Source organism: Eucalyptus grandis, chromosome 8 (assembly GCF_016545825.1).
Source record: "Eucalyptus grandis isolate ANBG69807.140 chromosome 8, ASM1654582v1, whole genome shotgun sequence".
NCBI classification, from domain to species: Eukaryota; Viridiplantae; Streptophyta; class Magnoliopsida; order Myrtales; family Myrtaceae; genus Eucalyptus; species Eucalyptus grandis.
Window position 1 is genome coordinate 39,083,371 of NC_052619.1, and position 23,596 is coordinate 39,106,966.

Sequence of the window (23,596 nt, forward strand, 5' to 3'; positions counted from 1 at the left end):
CTAATAAACCTAAGCGCCTCATGATCAAAATGAAGCACAAATTGCTTTGGCCTCAAATAATGACTCCAATGATCAAGAGCTCAGACAATGGCATAGAACTCTTTATCATAAGTTGAATAATTCCTTTTGGAATCGGATAGCTTCTCGCTAAAATATGCCAATGGTTTTTGTGCTTGCACCAGAACAGCACCAATACCAACTCCACTTGCATCACACTCAACTTCAAATACTTTATCAAAATCAGGTAGTGCAAGAATAGGGGACTCACAAAGTTTCTACTTGATTATGTCAAAAGCGTTTTGAGCAGCCTTTGTCCATTCAAAAGCACCATTCTTCATGCATTCAGTTATAGGAGCCATGGTAATACTAAAGTTTTTAACAAAACGTTGATAGAAAGAAACAAGTCCATGAAAACTTCTTACATCAGAAATGGACTTCGGAACTGGCCAAGTCTTCATAGCTTCCACCTTGGTTTGATCAACAGAGATTCCATCTTTGGAAACCACATAACCAAGAAACACAATGCTTGGAGAGAAGAACTCACATTTCTCCATTTTAGCATATAGTTTTCGTTCTCTCAAGACATTAAAGACATGTTTTAAATGAGAGATATGCTCCTCCTCGTTCCTGCTATAAATAAGAATATCGTCGAAATAAACAATGACAAATCGACCAATAAAAGAACGAAGAACCTCGTTCATAAGTCTCATGAAGGTACTCGGAGCATTAGATAATCCGAATGGCATAACCAACCACTCATAAAGGCCTCCCTTGGTCTTGAAAGCCATCTTCCATTCATCTCCTTCTCGCATTCCGATTTGATGATAACCACTCCGCAAATCTATCTTTGAAAACACGGAAGAACCATATAATTCGTCAAGCATATCATCAAGTCTAGGTATAGGTACCTATACTTAATGGTGATGTTGTTGATGGCCCGACTATCAACACACATGCGATATGTACCATCCTTCTTAGGCACAAGTAGAGCCGGAACAGAACAATGACTCATGCTTTCTCGAACGTATCCTTTAAGGATAAGTTCATCGACTTGTCTATGCAACTCCTTTGTATCCTCCGGATTGCATCGATAAGCTGGCTTGTTTGGTAGTGGAGCACCGGGGATCAAATCAATTTGATGCTCAACACCTCTTATGGGAGGTAATCCAAGTGGCAAATCCTCTGGAAACACATCTGCAAATTCTTTCAACAAGCAATGCATTCTTGGATTTATGGGTCGCTCTATCTCACTCTTTTTCTCGACCACAAACAAAGCAAATACATTATTTTGTTTGCTAATGGCTCTCTCAACCCGTGTCTCACTCAAGAACATATTTTCCTTACAAGTGTTTCCCTCCCCAGGTTGATTATTATGTATCGAATAAGGACTCAATGGTAAAAGAGTAATGCATTTTTGTTCCTTATGAAAAGAGTATGTGTTTTTCCGACCATCATGCATAGCACTTATATCAAATTGCCACGGTCTACCCAATAACAAGTGGCATGCCTCCATAGGAATCACATCACATACAACCTCATCTCGATAGTTCTTCCCAATAAAAAATGATATAAGAACGCATTTGGTTACATTGAGTTCATTCCCTTGATTGAGCTATTGGAGCTTGTATGGTTGAGAATGTTTCGTTGTTGGAAGCTTCAGCTTGTTGACAAGAGTTGTCGAAGCAATATTGGTGCAGCTCCCACCATCGATGATCACCAACACACTTTTCCGTTAATAGTGCAACGCGTGTGAAATATATCCTCCCTTTGCTCTTTATTAGGAGAAACTTCAACATGCAATGCTCTTCGGATGATCAACAGCTCACCATCATCGGCTTTCTCCACAACTTCTTCTTCCCGATCAGATTCGGAAATATTTTGGTCTTCATTGTCAGCCTCTTGAAGTGCCGAATTGATCTCCTCAATTTCTTGAAGAGTCATAACTCTCCGATTTGGACAATTTGCTTGTAAATGCCCAAAACCATGGCACTTAAAGCATTTCCTTGCATCACCTTCAAACCTCTTTTGGACTTCTTTGGAAGGCTCTGCATTCTTTCCCTTGCCTTTGTCTTTTGTCGACGTACTCTCGCCCTTGCTTGACGAAGCACCCTTAAAATAGGATGTCACCTTTGTTGAGGTTCTAGATTCAAACCATGGCACTTAAAGCCATTTTGCCGGTTGCTTTAGATTCTCCCACCATAGAGAAGCATATTTGGTCAGCTTTAGGACAGTAGGATTTGAAGTCATTCGTTCGGTTTTGGGACGCCTTGCTAGTTGTCCTTGTCTCACCTTATGGATTCTCTAGAAGATTGAGGACTCGCTCCATTTGTTGTTGAAGATTTTGGATTGCACGATCTCGCTCCATTTCTTGTTGAAGATTTTGGTGCGCTTGCTCCAAAGTCAAGCCTCTAGGAACTTGTTCATCCATAAGGAATTTGTAACAAAAGAAACAAAGGAATCACTCAAATGAGTTGAACCTTGAGCTCTTATACCAATATTTTGATGCGTGATGGGGTGAGTGATTCAAGAATGGAGATTTTTTTTAGGGGATTTTTGTGGTTAAGTGTATGGAGTAGTGTATACGGTAAAGAAACAAAGAGGAATAAGAAAAAATAGAACGATCTCCTCCCAAGGTATAAAGGCCACGCCACCAACCGAGGATGAGGATCGAGATCTACGAAGCTCACCACCAAGGCCTAAAGCTTCCACCAGCCAAGGATAAAGCACTTTGGGATAGGAGAAGCTCACCACCAAGGCCTAAAGATTCCACCAGCCAAGGATAAAGGGCTTCTTGGCTCACCACCAAGGAGTGATCTACGCTCAAAGGATAAAGAAACCGACATGAGTTATCCACTCTCCAAAGGAATTCACTCAAGCAGAGGAAATCTCACCATTTTCATTCATGAAATTCGTATCTCCCCTATATTGGATAGTTTCCTCTATTTATAGGAGTATTTCAGCATTAGGAAATATTAAAAACAAATTTTAATGACCTAGGAACTTAAACGTTCGACTCTTCATCTACATAAAATAAAAACACCTAGGAACTTAATAAAAAACCATTATTAACACGGGAACTAAATGCCTTTAATCGTCGGCCTTCCACATTCTCGAACCGTTAGCTTTCCGTGTTCTTGAATATTTGGCTTTCCATATTCTTGAACCGCAGTTGTGAACCTTTAGCCTTCCCAGAATTCGAGCTCCTCCCTTGACCAGAAAATAATCCTCCTGAAACTTCATCAATTGGTCATACAAGACATCTAAAATGGCCTTCCATTGATACCTATCGATATACAACAAAGTACCGATAAATAATTAACATTGTTCACTCAAAAATGATCCATCGAAGAACATAATGCCCAACTTCTTTATTGGCTTGGATAAGCATCAATGGTTCTGAGTTGGTCATGAAGTTACGTTGGATGCACCCGCATCAGTTGAGTCCATCAAGGCTAGACCCTAAATCGTAGTGGATTGGTTTCTTGATTGCCCATATGTGCATATGTATAATTTGTGTATTTAGAAAAATCAAATTAGAATTTCTTTATCAAATGAGGGAAAATATTTTTCGATTTCTTCTCTGGTTTAAGCCAAATATCAAAAAGTATTATAAAAAAAATGTAACATTTTCTGTAAAACAAATGGAACATATTTTGTAGAATTATGTATTTGCAATGATCATTAGCAAATATGAGTACCATAAGAGGCATAGTTCTAATTACTAGTTGTTAATGAATAAACTAATCCTCCCTTCTTTACAAAAAAAAAAAAAAAAAACTAATCCTCTCTCAGAAAATAATTGAATTATATCTTGAATTTAAGTTCGTATATGAGATCCATCTGATTGATTGGATGCAAATTGGTTCATGTATTTTCATTATGTTGGAGAAGATAAACATTCACTCCCTGACTAGTTTGACCGATCGAGAACTGGGTTCGTAATACGGTGGAGGATGTCTTCAACAAATGGAAATATTGGTCTCTACAAGCTTTTTGGTAATCATTTTTTTATTCTTTTTTTTTTTGAAATAAAATAAGAACAAAACTTATTTGATAACGTCTACTAATTTTTCAATTCTTGAAAATAAGAAAAGTGACCAAGATATACATTTAGACTAGAAATAAGAAGTAAACAAAAATCTTTTTTTTTTAGAACAAACATGAAAAAAAATTATTTCTAAACAAAAATTACTATTGAGAATTAGAAAAATTTGCAAATGCATCCTTCATGACAAAAGATTGGGCTTATTATTTATGGAGTAAAAAGAAAAGGTTCTGAGAGGAAAGAAAGAAAAAGTAAAAGATATGGTTTTTATTTTGCCTCTCGTCCTTTTAGATATGATAAGCCGCTGGCGGGTTTACTTGAGAAAGAGCGAGGAGCTGTACGGTGAAGAAGATTGAGCCCCACGATAAAGAAGAAAAGGAAAGAACATATAAGACGTACTTGGCTCAGCCGTACGTAGAACCAAAAAGAATGAGTGTCGATTTTTTCTCTCTCAATTTTCTAAGTGAATTTTCTATGAGATTATAATATAACATTAAAATATTTTCTTAGGCTTAATTAGGTATAAAAACACTTGAGCATGTGAATGAGTACAATTTTGATCATTCAATTATAATGAATTATTTACTCTTAATTCTCTCTATAAATATACATATCGACATCTTGGTGTCATCATTTCTCATTTATTTTTTGATGATTTCATGTTAATTTAATTGCAAAATCCATAAGCGTTTCCACCTTATATGTGAACATCACAAGAATTTTAACTTAATTGAACCACAATGCTAATTAGGATTTATAAAACTCAATCATGCCTACCAATAGAAGTGCTGAATTTTCATTTTATCTTAATTTTTTTGTCAGGGTTATTAAACTAAAAAACCCTAATTCCGCCCCTGCCCAGGGCAACTCTGCTTCTCTCTACGCCTTGCCTATTCCCTTCAGCGAGTCACTGCAGAACCGGTTTCCATCGATCCGGTTGAGCCGACAACAGGCATAGAGACCGGTTCGATGTCCGGTCGGTTTATTACAACCTTTGCCCGCCGCGCGAGCTAAAACCCTCGTGGCGGCGGCGTATTGCGTCCAAAGAGAAGCAAAAGCCTGGCCTCATCGGCGCTTCTCCTCCTTCTCTGAACTCCACATCAGGCTCGTCAGTGGCAGAATTCCCGTCTTCTTCTTGTTGACCGCCGTTTGGTTACTGTACTCTCATCTACCGGTGGTGCCGAAGTATTGGAGGGGAGGGGATTTAGGAAGGTGATCTGGTTATTGAATTGGGGTCGTTTGTCTTTTGAAGGGATGATAGCGGCGATATCCTGGGTCCCTAGAGGGGCTTCGAAGGCGGTCCCCGAGGTGGCCGAACCGCCTTCCAAGGAGGAAATTGAAGAGATTTTGAAGAGTGGAGTTGTGGAAAGAAGGTAAAAAGGAAGTCTCTCTCTTTTTAGCGTGTTCGGCCTCGTATTCATTCCGTTTCTAGCGACCTCAATGGCGTTTAAAGAGGTGGTCTCTCTTTGTATGGTTTTAGTGAGCTGAATGCATGATGGTGCTAATGACTAATGCGACAATTTGGTCCATGTGTGTCAGGTTAAGTTCTTGAACTATCTGTTTAGGTCTATGATGTCCTTTTAGGCGGACTGATTCTCAGTTGTTTGTGGCGTAATGAAGTTGAATCAGTGACCCAGAAAAGTGCATTAGAATCGGAGTGTTGGGAATTGGCGAGGAGTGCCCAAGAAAGCTGTTTTTGTATATTACATTAGTCAATTAATATAGAATAGGGTCTGTCTATTTGGGCATTTAAGAACTGCATACATTTCCAAGAGCATTGAGGGAAAAATTACTGCGAGAGAGATGATATAGATTGTCTTTGCATTTTCTCTCCTTCTGTTTTGATGCTGCTGTACATTGTATTTTAAGGAGCTTATCAAGAAGGATAACTTTGTTTGCTTTAATGAAATCTTCGAGAGAGAATCTATGATTGCACTTATTCTGCTGTTATAGCTTGCACTTGGTTTTCGTGCAGTGGAGATAGTGATGGTGAGGAGGATGATGAAAACATGGATGCAGTTGCTTCAGAAAAGGCTGATGAAGTTTCCACTGCATTATCTGCCGCTGATGCACTCGGGAGAATTTCCAAGGTGACAAAAGCTGGATCTGGTTTTGAGGATATAGCTGATGGTTTGAGGGAGCTTGATATGGATAATTACGATGAAGAAGATGAAGGTATGTTCCTTTCTGTAGGTCTTCTGGTCTTGTTTTCTTGTTATAAGTAAGTTTCATAGTTCATCCAAAGGAAGCTGGATGGCTATTCCTACTTGGATACCCAAAAAGTAGCATCAGAATGGATCATATGCAAATGCCCTGCCTAATACACATTAATGGCATGTCAGTCTTCCTCTTAAAATCAGTATCAAGAGCCAGCCAAATTTAACAGAACAAGTAATGGACATATCATGAGTCTTTGTAGTATGAGAAATCCAAACATGGACTGGATGTGCTTTCCAAGCCAACTTTAAGAGCAAAGAAGGAAGAGCTTTCCCTGTCAAAGTCCTTTTGAGTCAATTAAACTCAACAATCTGCTCTTCACTTATCACGCTTAATAAAGCCAACGGATGCTGCCAAATCTGCTTGCTAATAGACAAGTAAAACATGTTGCTTGTTTCAAGAACACGGCCACAGAAAACTAAAGAAGTAGAAATGAAATGACTACGCTTTAGCATTCTACTGTTCTAGGCAAGCCTATTTTGAATTGCTAGCTACAGAAAAGATGCTGTTAAAGAATATTTGAAGGAAAACATGCTAATTTTATGCCAATCCATCTTATTACTCCTATGTCAAGCTACCTTTACAGAAAAGTGTAATCTTTCACAAAATATAATCTGTAATTCCAAAGCTAGAAATTGTAGCTCCGTGAATGGATACTTGTATAGCTACAAGATCATGAGCACAAGTGAGAGGTCTTCTCCATTTAATATCTTGAGGTGATTACAACAACTTCTTCCTGGAAAGACTGCACACTGTGTGAGAACTTGGCTCTATATTGTCTTTCCACTGGTTCACCTATAGTGTGTGAGTTGTGGTACTAGCTAGGTAGCTTGGAAGTGAAGCATCTAAAGTTACATGGACGTAAAATTTAGTGCATGGTAGAATAGTTGAGAAGGGATGGACAATCAAATAGAAATTTACATTTTAAAGGTTTGCATGGTAGAATAGTTGAGAAGGGATGGACAATCATATAGAAATTTAGATTTAAAAGGTTTTGAATGTGCCTTTGATCTGCTGATCATGCTAAAACCTGGAGGCAAACTATGAATGAAACTGGCTAATGACCCGTTAATGGAAGGGTAAAAGAGGAGGACACCAGGAGGAAATCAGGCCTCTGCCTGAAGCTGCATCTAAGAGGCTGTCCCATTGATTGATTTTAATGATTGGAAATGCTGAGAGCTGTTCTGTTCCAAGCTTGCTTCCATATCTTCTGGAGTGGTGGTAATATGATGATGGAATAAAGGGAAAGTGGATTTTTCCTGAGAGTAAAGACTTGGCTTCCAATACTTTATTAGTTATATGACCATACATAACTTGTTAAACATGGAACAATAAAAGAGATGCACATCTTGCTTTGTTTTCAGGACATGGGCTTATGGGAGTAAGAAACTAATTATGAGAACCAACCAAGTGCCAAAATTCCTCCTGTCTTTTGAAAAACTGCAGGGACAGCCTCAGAATTAATTGGATTCACTTATTAAAAATTTAATTGGAGGACCTTTGTGTGCATTTTTATATCCAAACAATTTGGAGATCTGACTTAAAAGGCATCAGTTCTAGTCTGTTCTGAAAGTCTTGTAACATGGATTTATACCTTTCCAGTTCTTTAAGTTTGTTTGAAATTAGAAAAGAGTGTACACTAATGTGACCTCATTACATTTTATTGGTTGATAGTCCTAATAGATTTTGACAAGGTTTTTGATGAATGAATCGTTAGGGACTTTTGCCATCCAACTGTTTAACATTAATGATGTGTTGAACATGGATTTCCTTCTGTTTTCTGCCAGATGTCAAGCTATTTAGCACTGGACTTGGTGACTTGTACTACCCAAGTAATGACATGGATCCCTACCTCAAGGATAAGGATGTGAGTGTGCTCTATCTGGTTAACCTTGATATTCTGGCTACTTTAGTAGTTATTAATATGATTTTGTCTTCCTCAGGATGATGATGACACTGAAGAGATTGAGGACCTGTCTATTAAACCAATGGACTCTCTCATTGTTTGTGCACGTACAGATGATGAAGTCAATCTTCTTGAGGCGTGTACATTCATTAGATAATGCATTTTTTTGCTGCACTTTCCCAGGCTGTACTGGGGTTCACATAAAAACCGCTACTGATTGGTCAATTCATTGCATAAAGCAGGTCTATTTATTGGAGCCATCATTATCTGATGAATCAAATATGTATGTTCACCATGAAGTAGTTATTTCAGAATTTCCCCTCTGCACAGCATGGCTTGACTGTCCAATTAAAGGTGGCGACAAAGGTTTGATTTTGGCCCTTTCAAGAAAGATCGAATAGAATGTGCATTAAGGTTTCAAATGTATCTTAGGTTCCTAAATATAGACTAGGTTCTTGCGTCAGTATGTTCTTTTGATCAAGATAATTGCTTCATTGTTTTAAGATTGGAAAATATTTTGGTTCCCTGTATTATTGACTTATTTTTGTTCACATTACGCTATATGATGACAGGAAATTTTATTGCCGTTGGCTCAATGGAGCCTGCCATTGAGATTTGGGATCTTGATATTGTATGTTAACTATAGATCGCTAATTTTTTTTGCATTTGATTTGCTTAAGATGCCTGTTTGACTTTTCATCCATTTCTTTGTAGATTGATGCTGTAGAACCATGTCTTGTATTAGGCGGTCAAGAAGAGTTGAAGAAGAAAAAGAAGAAAGGAAAGAAGGTCAGCTAATTTTATTGGAATGTCCAGCATTTAATGCCAGTGCACATACCCTTATCTTAATAAGGTTTCACTGACTAATATGAAAATATAGAAGAGAGCATGATTTATGCATGTCTCTATGTTATTGTGTCATGCATGTCTCTATGTTATTGAGATAAGCTTTTTGACAAGTCCTGTCATATATTGTTGGTTCCCTTAATGAACCTTGGCACTTCAAATCTATAGGCATCGATTAAGTACAAGGAGGGTAGTCACACGGATTCAGTGCTTGGCCTTGCTTGGAACAAGGAGTTCAGGTTGTTGAAAACTGTTACTTATTCTCTTGGTCCTGGTAATTTTGTAGTTTTTTTCCTCCAATTCCCCATGTGTAATGATAACCCTGACTGATATGCAAATGTTCTAACAGGAATATACTTGCCAGTGCAAGTGCTGACAGGCAAGTCAAAATTTGGGATGTTGCAGCTGGAAAATGCAATATTACCATGGAACACCACACCGACAAGGCAAGAAATCATCTCATCTAATGTATGGTTTTGATTCTTTTGTGTGATGAACCTGCAGCTTCTGCTCATCTTAAGATCCAGTCTGTTCTGGCAGTTAAACTTCTGGTTTATCAGGAAAGGACCTTTGCATGGTATAGATGAGGGTAATAACATGGTGGTTTTTCATAGAAAGAACGCAGAGATATGCATGTTACTTACAACCTGATATTGAAGTGTTCAGGATTTTGGATGTAGTTATAAAATCAGAAGATGGGAAGTTCCTTCTTGTATCTTAGAAGTTGTGTGACGTTGTGATTGATACATTAAACAAAGCTTGAACGCACTCAAGTATGTGCATATAATCTTGGAGTGAGTTCAATCGCTCATTGAGAGACATTTGAGCAATGCATTATTTTGAGAAGCCTTTGTTTGTCTGTCCGTGTGTTCTTTTTATAGCGATTTGGGTATGTAAACTAATTTGCATTCCATCTTGATTTGACTTTTCTTCTTTAACATGGACAGGTTCAAGCAGTTGCATGGAATCATCATGCTCCACAAGTTCTTCTTAGTGGATCTTTTGATCATTCGGTAGTCATGGTAATGAATTGTACTATTTAGAGGCTCCCAATCAGTTGCTAGTGTGGCATCTTTGTTATTAATACTATCAGTTTCATGTATTTTTCCCTACCTCAATCATTAGTTGATATCTTAGGGCGTGTTCATCTCATAGAAAGTGGGTGATTTGGGAAACATTTTCCAAAAAATGATCACTTATATCATTCAGAAAAATGAATGAATGGAAAAAATTTTCATCACCCACAAAAATAGTTAGGCATAGATTGTTATCGATGATGAAAATATTTTTCGTTGACTAATTTTTCTTAATGATATAAGCGATCATTTGTTGGAAAATGTTTTCCAAATCACTCATTCTCCGCAAAATGAACACACCATTAGACTATTGAATGTTTATTCTTAAATCAAATTTGACTTAGATCTCATTTAGGGTCTTATGGACTTTATTCCCTTTATTGCTCAATTTGTGGTTAGGAATATTTTTGAGCATTGGCATCAAACTTTAGTGTAAGGACTTTATCCCTGTTGGCTCATGCCGTAGATTGTACAGCTATGGTAGTGTCTCTTGACAGGATTTTGCATACTCTACTATACTGCTTATAACATTGTGTAGTGTATGTCTACAAGATTTTGATGCGTTTTTTGTCATTTATAAATTGCAGAAGGATGGAAGAATACCTTCACATTCTGGATATAGATGGTCTGTGACGGCAGATGTCGAAAGCTTGGCGTGGGATCCACATTCTGAACACTTCTTTGTGGTGGGTTATGACTTTCATTGGTTTCTTTTTCCAATTAAAAAGGCATCTGAAAGGATGCTCCTTGGACATGAAGATTATGGATTCAGTGGAAAGGTTAAGGAATATTTAATTGTAAACCAATTGGCTTTTTCAGGTGTCCCTTGAAGATGGCACCGTTAGAGGATTTGATGTACGAGCCGCTATATCTAATTCTGCCTCCCAGTCACTGCCAAGTTTTACTCTTCATGCGCATGAAAAAGCTGTCAGCACAATCTCATACAATCCTGCAGCACCGAATGTACAAACCCGACATTCCTTCACCTTTGTTTTTTGGTGCACATTCTGAACTTTACTCCTAAAACTAATTAATGACTACTGCTTCTGCATGTACTTCAGCTTCTCGCAACAGGGTCGACAGATAAGATGGTATCCTTTAGTCACTCATGCAACGTTGTTGGCTTGATCTTTCCTGGTGGAGGGTACTTATATTTGTATGTTCATTGACCAAATGCAGGTTAAACTCTGGGATCTGTCCAATAACCAGCCTTCATGTATTGCTTCAAGAAATCCAAAAGCTGTAAGAAACCCTATGCTATTCCCATATCAATGTTCTGAAGCATTATGCACATGCCAATTGACAATAGTAAACAATTGGAATACTGAGCTTTGTCATTGTTCTAGGGTGCTGTCTTTTCTGTTTCCTTCTCGGAGGATAGTCCCTTATTACTTGCTATTGGAGGTTCAAAGGGGAGACTTGAAGTAAGTGGAAATCTTCCCCATTTCCTCATTCAACATTGTACCTCCTTGCAATTTTCCTTTGATGGTTTATTAATGATTCCTATGTGGCTGGGAACCTGTAGGTATGGGATACATCATCTGATGCAGCTGTATCCCGACGATTTGGAAAACATGGCAAGCCGAAAACAGCAGAACCTGGTTCTTGATGCTGCCAAGTGAGAACATGTTAAAAATATCTTAGATCTTCTCAATGTCGGCCTTGCTTAGTTCTTAGAGCGCATTGAAATGCCTGAAGTCAGGGGTAGTTCTGCAAGTCGAGTCATGTTCTTTTAGCAGCTTGTTATTTAGCATTTTAAGTGTCTTCGTATTATTTTTGGGTGTTGAGAAGGAAAAAAGAAAGTGTTTTTTCTTTTTCTTGGGGAGGTGGGGGCTTTGGCGTGAGGTTACTGCAAGTATGCAAGAGCATCACAAGGAAAAGGTCCCAGGGAAAAGTGTTGAACATGGTAAATGAAGCTAATGCAATGGTGTCTTTTTGACTCAGAATCTTGATCAACCAGTAGTTAAGAGCATCGACTTTAAAATCTGTGTATATAGGAGAGCAAAAATCATGTTAAATACACTTATTTTGAGAGGGACAGTATTCTTGCTTCCTGTTATCTGTATTACTACAAGCTCTTGTAATTAATCATAATCAAGGCACTAATATGGAAATTGCAGGGGAGCCCCAAGCTATTTTTTTCTTTGGTTAGGGGTGGAGGAGGTGGATTTCTCTCATTATGCAAATGCTCGTGGTTAGGTGTTGAACCCGATTAGGACACAAAATCCCAAGTATGGTGGTCTTGAAATAAGATCATCAGGCCGTTCTGTTGATACTTGATAGCTTAATTTCCGAGTCCGGCTCCAAATTTGCCCCATTGTCAAAAGCTTTAGGGCGATCAGGAGGGATGTCGGTGTTGTGCATAGAACCTGGGAAGGATTCAGTTTTACTTTCTGCTGGTTTGTTCATAAAACCCAATTCACCGGTCAATGCGGTGCAATCGTTGGCTACATTTGGTCGAGGCGAATCTCTTTGGGGAAGGCTGACGGAGTGATTATTGCCGGTGATGGTCGCCAACACTAGGGCCATCGCAGGTGACTTTGATGATGTTGCTCGGTAGGAAGGAAGATTAGGATTACTTCAGTAACTAACTGAAGCATAAGATCTGATGATACGATGATGTACTTGTTAGGTGATTTAGCATTTCCAAGAACGGCAATTCACTTGGTCCGGCTGTTGTTCGGGAACTAACCTCCTCATGAAGCGCCTTGATATGGTGCTTGTAAATGAAGAATGGAGACCTAGTGATGGGGTTTCGATCTCGACCTGTTTAGTTTGAGGAATGGGACTCAAAAATTGAGGAAGGAACGTGGCAGGGCTTATGCCGTTCGTGGAGAGTAGAGCCAGCTTTGTGCTGGGCAGGCACGCTTCCGATAACAGAATAGCCGTGCCAAATAGCTCATGCAGTCTTTCGAGGTGAAAAAAAAAACACAAATACAGTACTGGACTCGCGGTGACCGGGGTGTCCTTTCTAGAGTGGACGGAAACCAAATTTGATCGCCTGCTTTGGAGATTTTCTGCCGGCATACTCGGAGTAGTGCTGATCACTCTATGCTCATCGAAATATCCGAAAATTAAAACTAGTAGGTGAGATATGTACCATGAGGCGCGTGGGGAGTAGTTAAGCAGGTGGTGGCTGAACTATGATAAATTTTCAACAAGGCGTTTCCTGCCTGCTTGAAAAATCCTTAAATAAGGTCAAAAACGTGCAAAAAAAGAGAGAAAGAGAGAGAAATAATAAAAGCTCGCCGTCCAAAAAGTTTTCGCAGCCATAGGTTTTCTGTAACATGAAATCTCCAAGTTCAAACTACCAGTAAAAACTACCAGTCTCTCTCTCTCTCTCTCTCTCTCTCTCTCAATTCCATGGGTCCTGATTTTCAAATTTGATGGATACGTATTTCAGAAGTCAAGAAAATAGGGCAGGAACACAAGGGAAAGGGAGGGGATGGCTTCACGCGCCTACTTCCTAAGTTCAGGATCAACAGTAAATCTAGAGTTTTAATCTGATCTTTTACCAGTGATGATGTCGGAGCTAATCTAATGCGTGCCCTAGATTTGGCCGCACGCGAGGTGTCGTGACCGCCTTTCTATTAATCTGCCCAAAACCGTAGGAGCACTCGCCCGGTGCGCCCACTCCACGAATGCGATCGGCCCCCCTGAAAGCGACGAAAAGTCGTGGCTTTGAAAGCGACGCCATTTTAACTCAAATTTGCCAGTTTTTCTTCTTCGTCTACTTTGCCTCGAGAACCTAATGAAGTTAGACCCTGTTCGTGAATTTCATTACCGTGGATCGTGATAGGTTGATTCGGTTGGATTGCTGGGAGCGCAACTTGGGGGACGCCGACAGTTTATTTCCTAGACAGTCGCCTATATAAAGGTCCACCAAGCCCTCCCCACTTTATCAACATAGTAAGAGCGCCACGAGAGAGAGAGAGAGAGAGAGAGAGAGAGAGGATGAGATCAGGAGCTTGTTCTGCTCTTCTTCTTCTTCTTCTTCTTCGTCTGCTGTTGATTCATGGTCTCTCCTTGCCGCTCGCAAGCTCAAGAACCACCGTCCACAGAGGCCAATTCCCTCCCTCCTTCCTGTTTGGCACCGCCACTTCCTCTTTCCAGGTTCTCTCTCTCTCTCTCTCTCTCTCTCTAGATGGTCATTCGACTTGGAGGATTGACTTGGGTTTCTGAAGCATTCTTCGCCTTCTTGCTCGTGGGGCGGGATGATAGCTTCTTTCTTTAGTCGTCCAGCTTTTGCTCTTCGTCAGGCCTTTCTCGTGTCTTTAGTTGGTCAGAGTCACGTCACTCATTTTCTTTTACATGGTCCCTTTTGGGTCGGCAGTCCGAATCATTGTACCTCATGCCGAATCTCCTTTCGAATCGAACAGAAAATAGAAAAACCCTTTTCCTCACATATATTTTTTCGATTGTTTAATTTACGAGAGTGTCCCCTAGGTTTGATAGTTCTCATTTCTGAATTCATAAATGACAAGTTTTCTTTTTTCTTTTATCTAAATTGAGGTTTTATTTATTTTATTTTTTTCTGGTCAGACTCTTCTCTTTAATTGAATAGCTAGATGACGAATGGAAAAAGTTATTTGCATGGAATTATCACAGTCGCATGCTTCATTGGACTTGCGACTAGTACGCATCGCAAGTTGCCGTACCTAACTAGTATGCTAGAGTATTTGAACCTTATATAAAAATTAAATTCTTGATGAGTTCCCTTCATGACTAGTAGAGTTGACTGAACTGAAAGTGATCATCTTGAAATCCAATAAGTTACTACGGTCTAATAGAATATGTAAAAAAAAAAAAAAATGAAACTCCCCGGTCTTGATGTCATAAAGTGTTTAACTTTTTCCCCATTTCTCTCTCCAAAAATCTACCCTCGAGGGAAACAGGACAAGAAGAGTCCTTTTTGTTTGGTCGAACCTCTTGCGCTCCCGAACAATTTGGACACATCTCGCGAACATGTTCCTTATTTGATAAACTTGCAAGAGCCTCGAATCTTCCTCCAACTCGACCCTTTTTGTGCCCAAGTCTAATCTCGCACGATTGCATCTCCGAAAATCTCAGTAGATTGAGTAGAATAAATCCAAAGAATTATTTTTCTGTTCATATGCAGCATGTCCCTTTCCTACTTGGTCTACAAATTCGAGCCACAAAATTTTAGCGCAGCATTTTTCATGGGGCAAAAACAAAAAACGAAAACGCAACTTTTTACAATTGTAACAGATTTAATTGGCCTTTCAAACGTACAAAAAGATGGGCCGCCTTTTGTACCACTGCCACGGGAAAATAACATGCTGCAGTATCTCGTCCTTTCTCAACTTATTTCGTCCATGTGTCAATCCACCCGACTCTTATCGCGTTGATAGCTAGTAATGGTTAGTACAAAACCGATCGACCCCTCAATACAGTCCACTTTCATCATATTATCAATTCCATGGTGTCTTGTCGTTGTCAACAATGAAAGCACATTTTTTTGAAAGGCCGTGTTAGGTTTGTCGCAGTGATAAAAAGGTTATGCTTCTTGCTTAGTATTTGGCCTTTTTCAAGAGTTCCGCATTCTCTAGTCAACATATGGTAGCATTCAAAGTACATTCGAGATTTGACTCGTGTTTTTTGGGTCTCAATTCATTAATTTCATGTGCATTGTGTTTAACTTTAAAACTTAGGCTAAAAAATAAGTGTTGATTTTTGTTTTCCGCGTATAACACGTATTGAGACACACTAAGTTAATTGGTATTAGTCATCCCGGATTTAATCCATTTCTCTTGGAATCAATCTGAAAAAAGTCTTTCGTTGGCTGTGATGACAAGCTTGCATAATTGTCCTCAACATTGCTTGCTGATCACCATCTATTTATAGGGCATTTCATTATCACCCGGTTACTTGAAATTTTACCATGGGGCAATTGGTAATAATGAAGATAGGCAATTATTAGTATGGAATCTAATATTTTAAGAAGTTTGATTTTATATATCATTTCCGATGATAGGATGTTTGCAAGCATTATGGGAAAATGTGTGAATCATGTGCTGTGCTTCGCTTTCCAAACCCTACAAGACTTTTCTACCTACAAAATAGTAATAATGTTTATGAGCGCTTTCTATTATTTTCTTTTTCTCGTCTTTAGCCCGTCAAATTTATTAGGGTAACAAAACCAAACGAGTTTAGAAAGAATAAATTCGTTAAAAAGTCAAATAAAACATCAAGTTATTTAGCGGGGAATTAGGAAACTGCACATTACGGAGGCCATTACAAATCACATGTCAATTACGCGTGTACTTTGACAAAAAAAAAAGGAAAGTGAAAGTCACTTGAGGTACTTTAACATAATTAATGGACTTATATCTTTATCCCAATCATAGCATGTGCCCAGTATCTTGATCCTATTAGTTATTTTACACCAGGAAACAATTATTGCACGCATTATTGCACGCATAATAATTTTAGTATTAGATTCATGCCCATTTGATTGAATGCTATACTATTGTGAGTGGATTCGTTCACCTATCGAGGTCAGAATGGAATCGGGTGCTTTCACGTGGAATAAGCATCTTGCTATTCAATAAGAATAATTTTAGTCTACCGCAGTGTTGCGTAAAGTATGCTGCTGAAAACCTAATGCCATTGTAAATTTTTAGTTGAAGATCCCCTTCGTGACTGACAAAAGATCCTCCAGATAATAAAATAATATATATTGGAGTGCAATATTATTTTTCTTTCACGTGATTTGGTGGGGCATAGATCTCCAAACAATAATCAGTGATTTTATTGTACATTTGAGCTAATCCCACCAGACATGTCGCTCGCTCCACTCCACGTGAAAAAGCTGAAAAATTGTACGTTTGTCTTCCCTCTCTTCTTTTCCATTGCTAAGGGTCTTTTTCTTGCCCTCTTTTCTTCTTCTTTGTCATATTATCTTAAACTTTTCTTCACTCTTTTCTATTTCTTCTTTTTGTGCGGCCATTGTTGAGCTTTGCAGCAAAGCTGCCACAGCGATGGCCAAGTTCTGCCACTGAGCTCGCATGGCTGATCATCGCCCGTGTGAACCAAATATATAACTTAGAATTTAAGCATATAGATAAAGGAGACCGCATGTATATACAAAAACACACATTGAACATCCCGTGTAAGGGGAATTAAAAATGACACATGGGTGGCCGAACACCCGAAAATAAAACTGAGGTAGAATGTGACCTAAATACCATGTGAAAAAAAGTCAACAATAAAGTTTAAATTTTGAACAGAGTCTGCATGTAATATATCTATATATATATGTCTAAAGAAAATAAAATAAATAATCACATGTACCGCAAACATAAATTAATATGTCTTGAAATAATCCATTAGAGCCGAGAGCAGAAGCCATGGTCAACGTTGAAGGGTGGATGAAAATAAAAGCAGTGGTGGTGGAGCCGAGACAGCCAATTTTCTAGCGATTCTGATTGGAAAATGTCATATTGCCTTGTTCATGCACAAGACAGCTCCATTATATAATTATGTCCGCGACTGTCTGGCACGTTTTCTTGGACTGCTTTCAAGCAGCAATCGAAAATGGCTTTTTTTTTCTTTATAAATATTTATGGTGGTTTTTTTGTGGAATTATATGTGAATCACCTCGACAAATTTATACTAGATAATTTCATATTTTATATGTTCTGCCAGATTGAAGGGGCCTACCTGCAGGGGAACAAAAGTCTCAGCAATTGGGATGTCTTCTCACACATACCAGGTCCTTACTCTATTTTCTGTTTCTTCTTTATTTATTTATTATTTATTTTATAGGCAAAATAAGTAGGAATATATGGGCTGTAATGAAAGCGACAGAAGAAAATAAACAATATTTCCTTCTCAATCAAACAAGGACATGTGTAAATTGTTTATTTCTTTCGGTCAATATCAATTTAAAATGCGAATGACTCCGTCTAGTCTAAATCAAGAAAACTAAAAATTTCTTTCTAATCATTTTTGAAACAGTGATGGGTTATACCTACCATGCTACCGAATTATGGGAAACTTAAATGTATTTGGAAAAATTGTCTAATTGGTAGAAGTTTGTGAAGTTGTACAGGAAAGAATGCAACCGATTATTTTTTTATCATATATCTTTAGAAGAAAAATAGTGATGTCCTATTGATAAGCTTCTCCAATGTGATAAAATTGAAGTTGTAGCACGGCTAGAAATTTAAACGACCACTTTGTGTATATTTAATAGTCAATTCACTTCTACAATAGTTAATTTTATCCTACTATATGGTTATAAAAAAAGCTAACAAGCTAGCTAAAGTAATATCTAAATAGGCGTAATTTTTTGCTATATAGTTTTCTTTTCAAAAATTTGAATAGGCTATGACTGAGAACAGTTATAGACCAATTTACCTCAATAAAGAAACTTGTAGAAATAAAACAAGTAGGATGACGTTGTATATCTTTCGAGTTCCTTTATTTATAGGATGACAATGACTTGCTATCGATCATCAGTCTTTTAGGTAGGTCAGAAACAGGTGATACAAACTGAGATTATTGTATGTAATCAATTTTGCATTTTTTATATAGTCTATTTATGATAATTTTACTTTATGGTTGTTGCTAAAGTCCTCTTTATAATTGTCATTAAACAATCATTGATTGACCAATAGTTTAATACGAAGAGATCGTCGGTGGCCACCTAAAAATATTAATTTGTTTCATATGTTAGGAAAGATTGGATGATGTAATGACATCAGGTATCAAATTTGGTTTATGAAACACGCTCTAAAGCGGGGTCTTAAAGTGGCAATTAAGTGTCAAAATATGCTTCCAGCTCACCAAGAAATTTTTATATCTATTTTGATAAAACTACCTCACTTCATGTTTCAGTTTGAAATTTTTTTCGAGAGAGAGCCTCGTATTTCTATACCTGAGGGACTTGCCTTTGATGATCAGGCAAAATAGAAGATGGAAGCAATGCTGACGTGACGGATAATCACTATAATCTCTTTATGGTACTTGACTTTCTCTATGCTCTCATTACAGCCTCATCCAAAGCCCAAAATGTCATAAGATGATTGTTTATCTTCCAGCGGTTACACTAAATTGGGCTGATTGTAATTCTAAGTCAGCTTTCTAGAAGTTTAAAGCTAGAAAGGTTTGATAATTAGGGGTGCCCATGTATGATTAATTACAATTTGGGTACTCACAGAAAGATTAATTTCCTCTTACCAAAGGTTGATGTTAGTTTTAATCTCCTGAATATATTAATGTGCAACAGGAAGATATAGAGTTGATGTGTGATCTCGGGGTGGATGCATACAGGTTTTCCATATCTTGGTCTAGAGTTCTTCCTAGTATGTAATTTCGTTATCTTTCATTTCTTCAGTTAGCATCTTCACGGCTTTTCTATGATTGTTCTATATTTTTACTTTTATATTGGCTTTGTATAACTCCAGAGGGAAGATTCGGGGAGGTCAATTCAGAAGGCATTGAGTTCTACAACAATCTCATTGATGCCCTTTTGGTCAAAGGTAAAAGCAAAATTCACAAATCGATTTGACATTCACATTGTAATAGTTCAATATTCTCAGTAATGTTTTTTCAGTGTATCAATTTAATAATGTTCATTGGTTCTTCTTTCCCTTGCATTATACAGTCATTACTTTAGGAAGAAAACGAATTACCCATTCTGAGTATTTGTAATATGTTCTTTTTGACAAGGGATAAAGCCGTTTGTGACGTTGAACCATTACGACATTCCTCAACTGCTCGAAGACCGGTATGGTGGGTGGTTGAGTTCCGAAATACAGTAAGCAAAATTGTCGCCGCCGTCCTTTCTAGCCGCCATGCTTTCTGATCTTCATCAATACGACGATCCAGTCAAAATCTCAGGATTTTACTTTATGTGTTCTTTAATTGTTTGTAGGCTGGATTTTGGCTACTTTGCACAAGTCTGTTTCGAAGCTTTCGGAGATAGAGTGACTTATTGGACCACATTTAATGAGCCCAACGTGTTCATCTATGATGGTTACGTGGTGGGGACTTACCCTCCCGGCCGGTGTTCCTACCCATTCGGCAATTGCTCCTACGGCGACTCCGCTCTAGAACCCTACATTGCAACCCACAATCTGGTGTTGTCCCATGCCACGGCCGCTCAAATTTACCGGAAGAATTACCAGGTAAATTAAAGAGCTAGGAATTGATTCTTTCCAATGCATTAACTGGCTTCATTGCCATTTTTACCATCACCATCTTGTGTTCAAGAGAGCTGGCATAAAAGAACAAAAAAGAACAGAAATAAACCAATTGCCTCGTTCAGATGTGAAAGTGAAATCATCACTTTATCTATTACATACTTCGAAATTCATGAGAATGAGCACAATGCCAAGTTTGTCATCGCTTGAGGTTCTCATACATCTCGGTCGAAAAGCTCAATTCATACTTTCATAGCTTCATTACAAATCTTTTACATCAATTTATTTTTTTTTTTTTTGGCGACATACACAAACATATATGTGAACCTAAACAAAAAATTATAATCAGGAAAAACAAGGAGGAATGATTGGTATAGTGATTTCTGCTGCATGGTACGAGCCGTACAGCGACACTCCGGCCGATCGTTTGGCTGTCCAACGAGCTTTAGCTTTCGATTTTGCATGGTACATAGATTCTCTCTTATTCAAATCCATGTTCTCTCCATCTTTGTTGCTTCTATAATTGCTTATAATTTTCCCTATCAATTACAGGTTTGTAGACCCTTTCGTATATGGAGATTATCCGCCGGAGATGCGTCAAATCGTGGGTTCGAGATTGCCGACATTTTCGGCGGAAGAGCGGAACAGACTCGACGCAAAGTTGGATTTCATTGGAATAAATCACTACACGACTAAATACGCGAAGGACTGCATGTTCTCTCCGTGCACTTCGCCTTACTCTCTAGGGGAGGCGTTCGTGTATGTCACCGGAGAAAAGGATGGAGTTTACATCGGCGAACGGGTAAGCGACATCGGCACATGTGCCTGGACATACATTTATAGAATTTTTGCGAAATTTAACGATGTCGTTAAGCTATTCCTATTGTTCCGAGAGATATTGTCGGCTTAATTTGTGGTAACTTGTCGAGCAACTACATTTACTATAGCCACATATAATGAAGCAGCTAACGATATATAATTTCATCGTCAGGACCCGCTTAGGATATATCACTTTGAGTCTATTTAGCAGCTTCTTAGCCGTGATTTTAAGTTGATTTGGCCGTCAAGATTATATGTTTTGGACTAATAGTTGATGATCACATTGCAGACTGCAATGTCGGATTTCTTCATCGTTCCGAGGGGCATTGAAGGGATCGTTACCTACGTCAAAGAAAGATACAACAACACGCCCATGTTCATCACCGAAAACGGTATTTTGTCATTTAAAACAACTCTAAACTGGACCCATTTTTCAATATCTAAGTTTTAGCAAGCAAGATGATCAATTGAGTCCATCAATAAAATGAAAGATTGTTATTTTGCAGGGTACGCGCAATTTGCGGGTCCAATCGATGACTCGCTGAATGACACAAAGAGAATAGAGTACCATGAGGGCTATCTTGCCGTCTTAAGTGAAGTTGTGAGGTATATTTGGCCTTTCGTCCCGTATTGAATGCCTGCACTATTGCTCAATTAACACCAAAATTTCCCAATGATTAAAAAAGTACACCAATATTTGCCAGATTTGTGCCGTCTTCTTCTTTCTTTGTTTGACTAATACAGAATGCCGATTTTCATACTATTAAATCCGTCCATACCGAGTCTATGTGATTAGTATTTTTTTGTTCGCAACTAAATTTTTTATTTTAATTATTTCAGAAAAGGAGCCGATGTGAGGGGATATTTCATCTGGTCTCTACTAGACAACTTCGAATGGCTCCATGGATATTTGGTCCGATTTGGGCTGCATTATGTGGACTTCCAAACACTGAAGAGAACACCCAAATGGTCAGCGACGTGGTACAAGGAGTTCCTCTCTGAAGGCAATAATACTCGACCGATTCGGAAAACATCCACCTACGAAATGTAGCATCGTGTGTCTTGGAAACAATTATCATGTGTGTAATAATAGAATATCCTTGCGATATTGTCTTAACTTGATCACATGGTAAGTCAAGTTGGGGTCCTAATTTTTTTGAGTGCCCCAGGTTGTATTTGAGACAGTGAACAGCAAATGCTTGTATACACAATGGATTTTTTACTTCTAAAATCTGGAACTAAGCTGTATTTCTACTCTTCTGATTGCCGTGAACATAAATTTTGGATGGTATTTGGCGCAAGAAATTGAGAGGGGTCGACCGATCTTAGCGTAATTGTTCGATGATAACTCACTATTCGGAGATAACCATCTCTTAGTCCAGCATGATTGAGAAGATTATAACGGCTGACGTTGCATTAGGGTTCTCAGAAAATGAGTTATCGGCTGTCTCCGTCTTTCCCGGGCATTTATTGCGTCTATGCCTTCAAAAGAACTTCCACAGTTAGCTAAAGTGCAGCTAAAATGGGAAATTGTATAAATAAGATTGATTTTTTGGGATACTAGGATCAGTATATGAAAATGGTTTACAAAATGAAGTCTTAAGTTATTGTTAGGCGCTTAAACATAGCGGACTTACTTCCAATGCGCCACATTACTTTGTAAACCAAATTTGCAGTACATAGTTACCAAACATTCCTTGCAAAAAAGTGATGCCCAAGACTCTAGATATGGTGGTTATGGGAAGGTTCATATAACAGGCCAACTATATGTGGAGATAGAATCAATATTCCTCCAAACGAATTACATCAAATGTTTGAATCATGACCTTTATTTATATGAGGCATCGACATAATTGGACCAATCAATTTGAAAGTGTCAGATGGACATTTTTTCCTCTCGGTGGCCATTGATTGCTTCACAAAATGAATTGAAGCCAATTTGTATGCAAATGTTACTGCAAAGAATATAGCTAAATTCACTCCGAATTATGAAGGCACATATGTCGTCAAGAAAGTCTTGTCAAGTGGAGCTTTAGTTCCTATCAAAATGGATGGCCACAAGTTGCCAAAACCTGTAAAAGTCGATACTGTCAACAAATATATTCCTTGAATAAGATCAAAGGCCTTTGGCCATTTTTCATGCAAATCCGAGTCAGTTTAGGTCACTTGCATTATGCATACCATGCATCCCATAAATGCATGTGTGCTCATTTGTAGGTACCACAGAACTCTCAAAGAAGAAATTATGAGCCAACAAAGGAAATCATGAACTTTCGTGAAAATTGAAGTGCCTATGATGGTTGAAGGGTAAATTGTATCTACTCCAATTCTACCTTCTAAATATCAATTTTCACATGATTTTCTTTAGATAGGGAGAAGTCAATAATTTGAAGGGCAAGCACAAGTATATCGTTGTATTGTTCCAAGTTATATTTTCAAAGGATATTCATTGACGGGCATGTTGGGACTTCTCTCGTTTTGTCGAGTTCTCCTTCTACCAGCCATGGTAGTTTTCCCT

General features: G+C 38.3%; 2 protein-coding genes across 2 annotated transcripts; both read left to right on the plus strand.

The window, feature by feature from the left end:
- The first annotated feature begins 5,054 nt into the window (after nucleotides 1–5,054).
- LOC104414378 (periodic tryptophan protein 1 homolog) lies at nucleotides 5,055–12,178 on the plus strand. Its single transcript, XM_010025455.3, has 16 exons — nucleotides 5,055–5,418; nucleotides 6,021–6,220; nucleotides 8,050–8,129; nucleotides 8,206–8,304; nucleotides 8,411–8,534; nucleotides 8,741–8,799; nucleotides 8,883–8,957; nucleotides 9,183–9,253; nucleotides 9,364–9,460; nucleotides 9,962–10,036; nucleotides 10,678–10,776; nucleotides 10,910–11,053; nucleotides 11,152–11,181; nucleotides 11,270–11,332; nucleotides 11,437–11,514; nucleotides 11,616–12,178. The coding sequence occupies exons 1-16, from the start codon at nucleotides 5,300–5,302 to the stop codon at nucleotides 11,697–11,699; spliced, it is 1,497 nt and encodes a 498-aa protein (XP_010023757.2). The 5' UTR covers nucleotides 5,055–5,299; the 3' UTR covers nucleotides 11,700–12,178.
- A 1,566-nt stretch (nucleotides 12,179–13,744) lies between these two features.
- LOC104414380 (beta-glucosidase 18) lies at nucleotides 13,745–22,333 on the plus strand. The gene is made up of 12 exons (XM_039298817.1): nucleotides 13,745–14,203; nucleotides 17,759–17,825; nucleotides 19,019–19,077; nucleotides 19,344–19,419; nucleotides 19,522–19,596; nucleotides 19,787–19,874; nucleotides 19,992–20,244; nucleotides 20,609–20,724; nucleotides 20,812–21,061; nucleotides 21,368–21,470; nucleotides 21,585–21,684; nucleotides 21,919–22,333. Exons 1-12 carry the CDS (start codon nucleotides 14,045–14,047, stop codon nucleotides 22,127–22,129), a joined length of 1,557 nt encoding a protein of 518 aa, XP_039154751.1. The 5' UTR covers nucleotides 13,745–14,044; the 3' UTR covers nucleotides 22,130–22,333.
- Nucleotides 22,334–23,596: the final 1,263 nt, after the last annotated feature.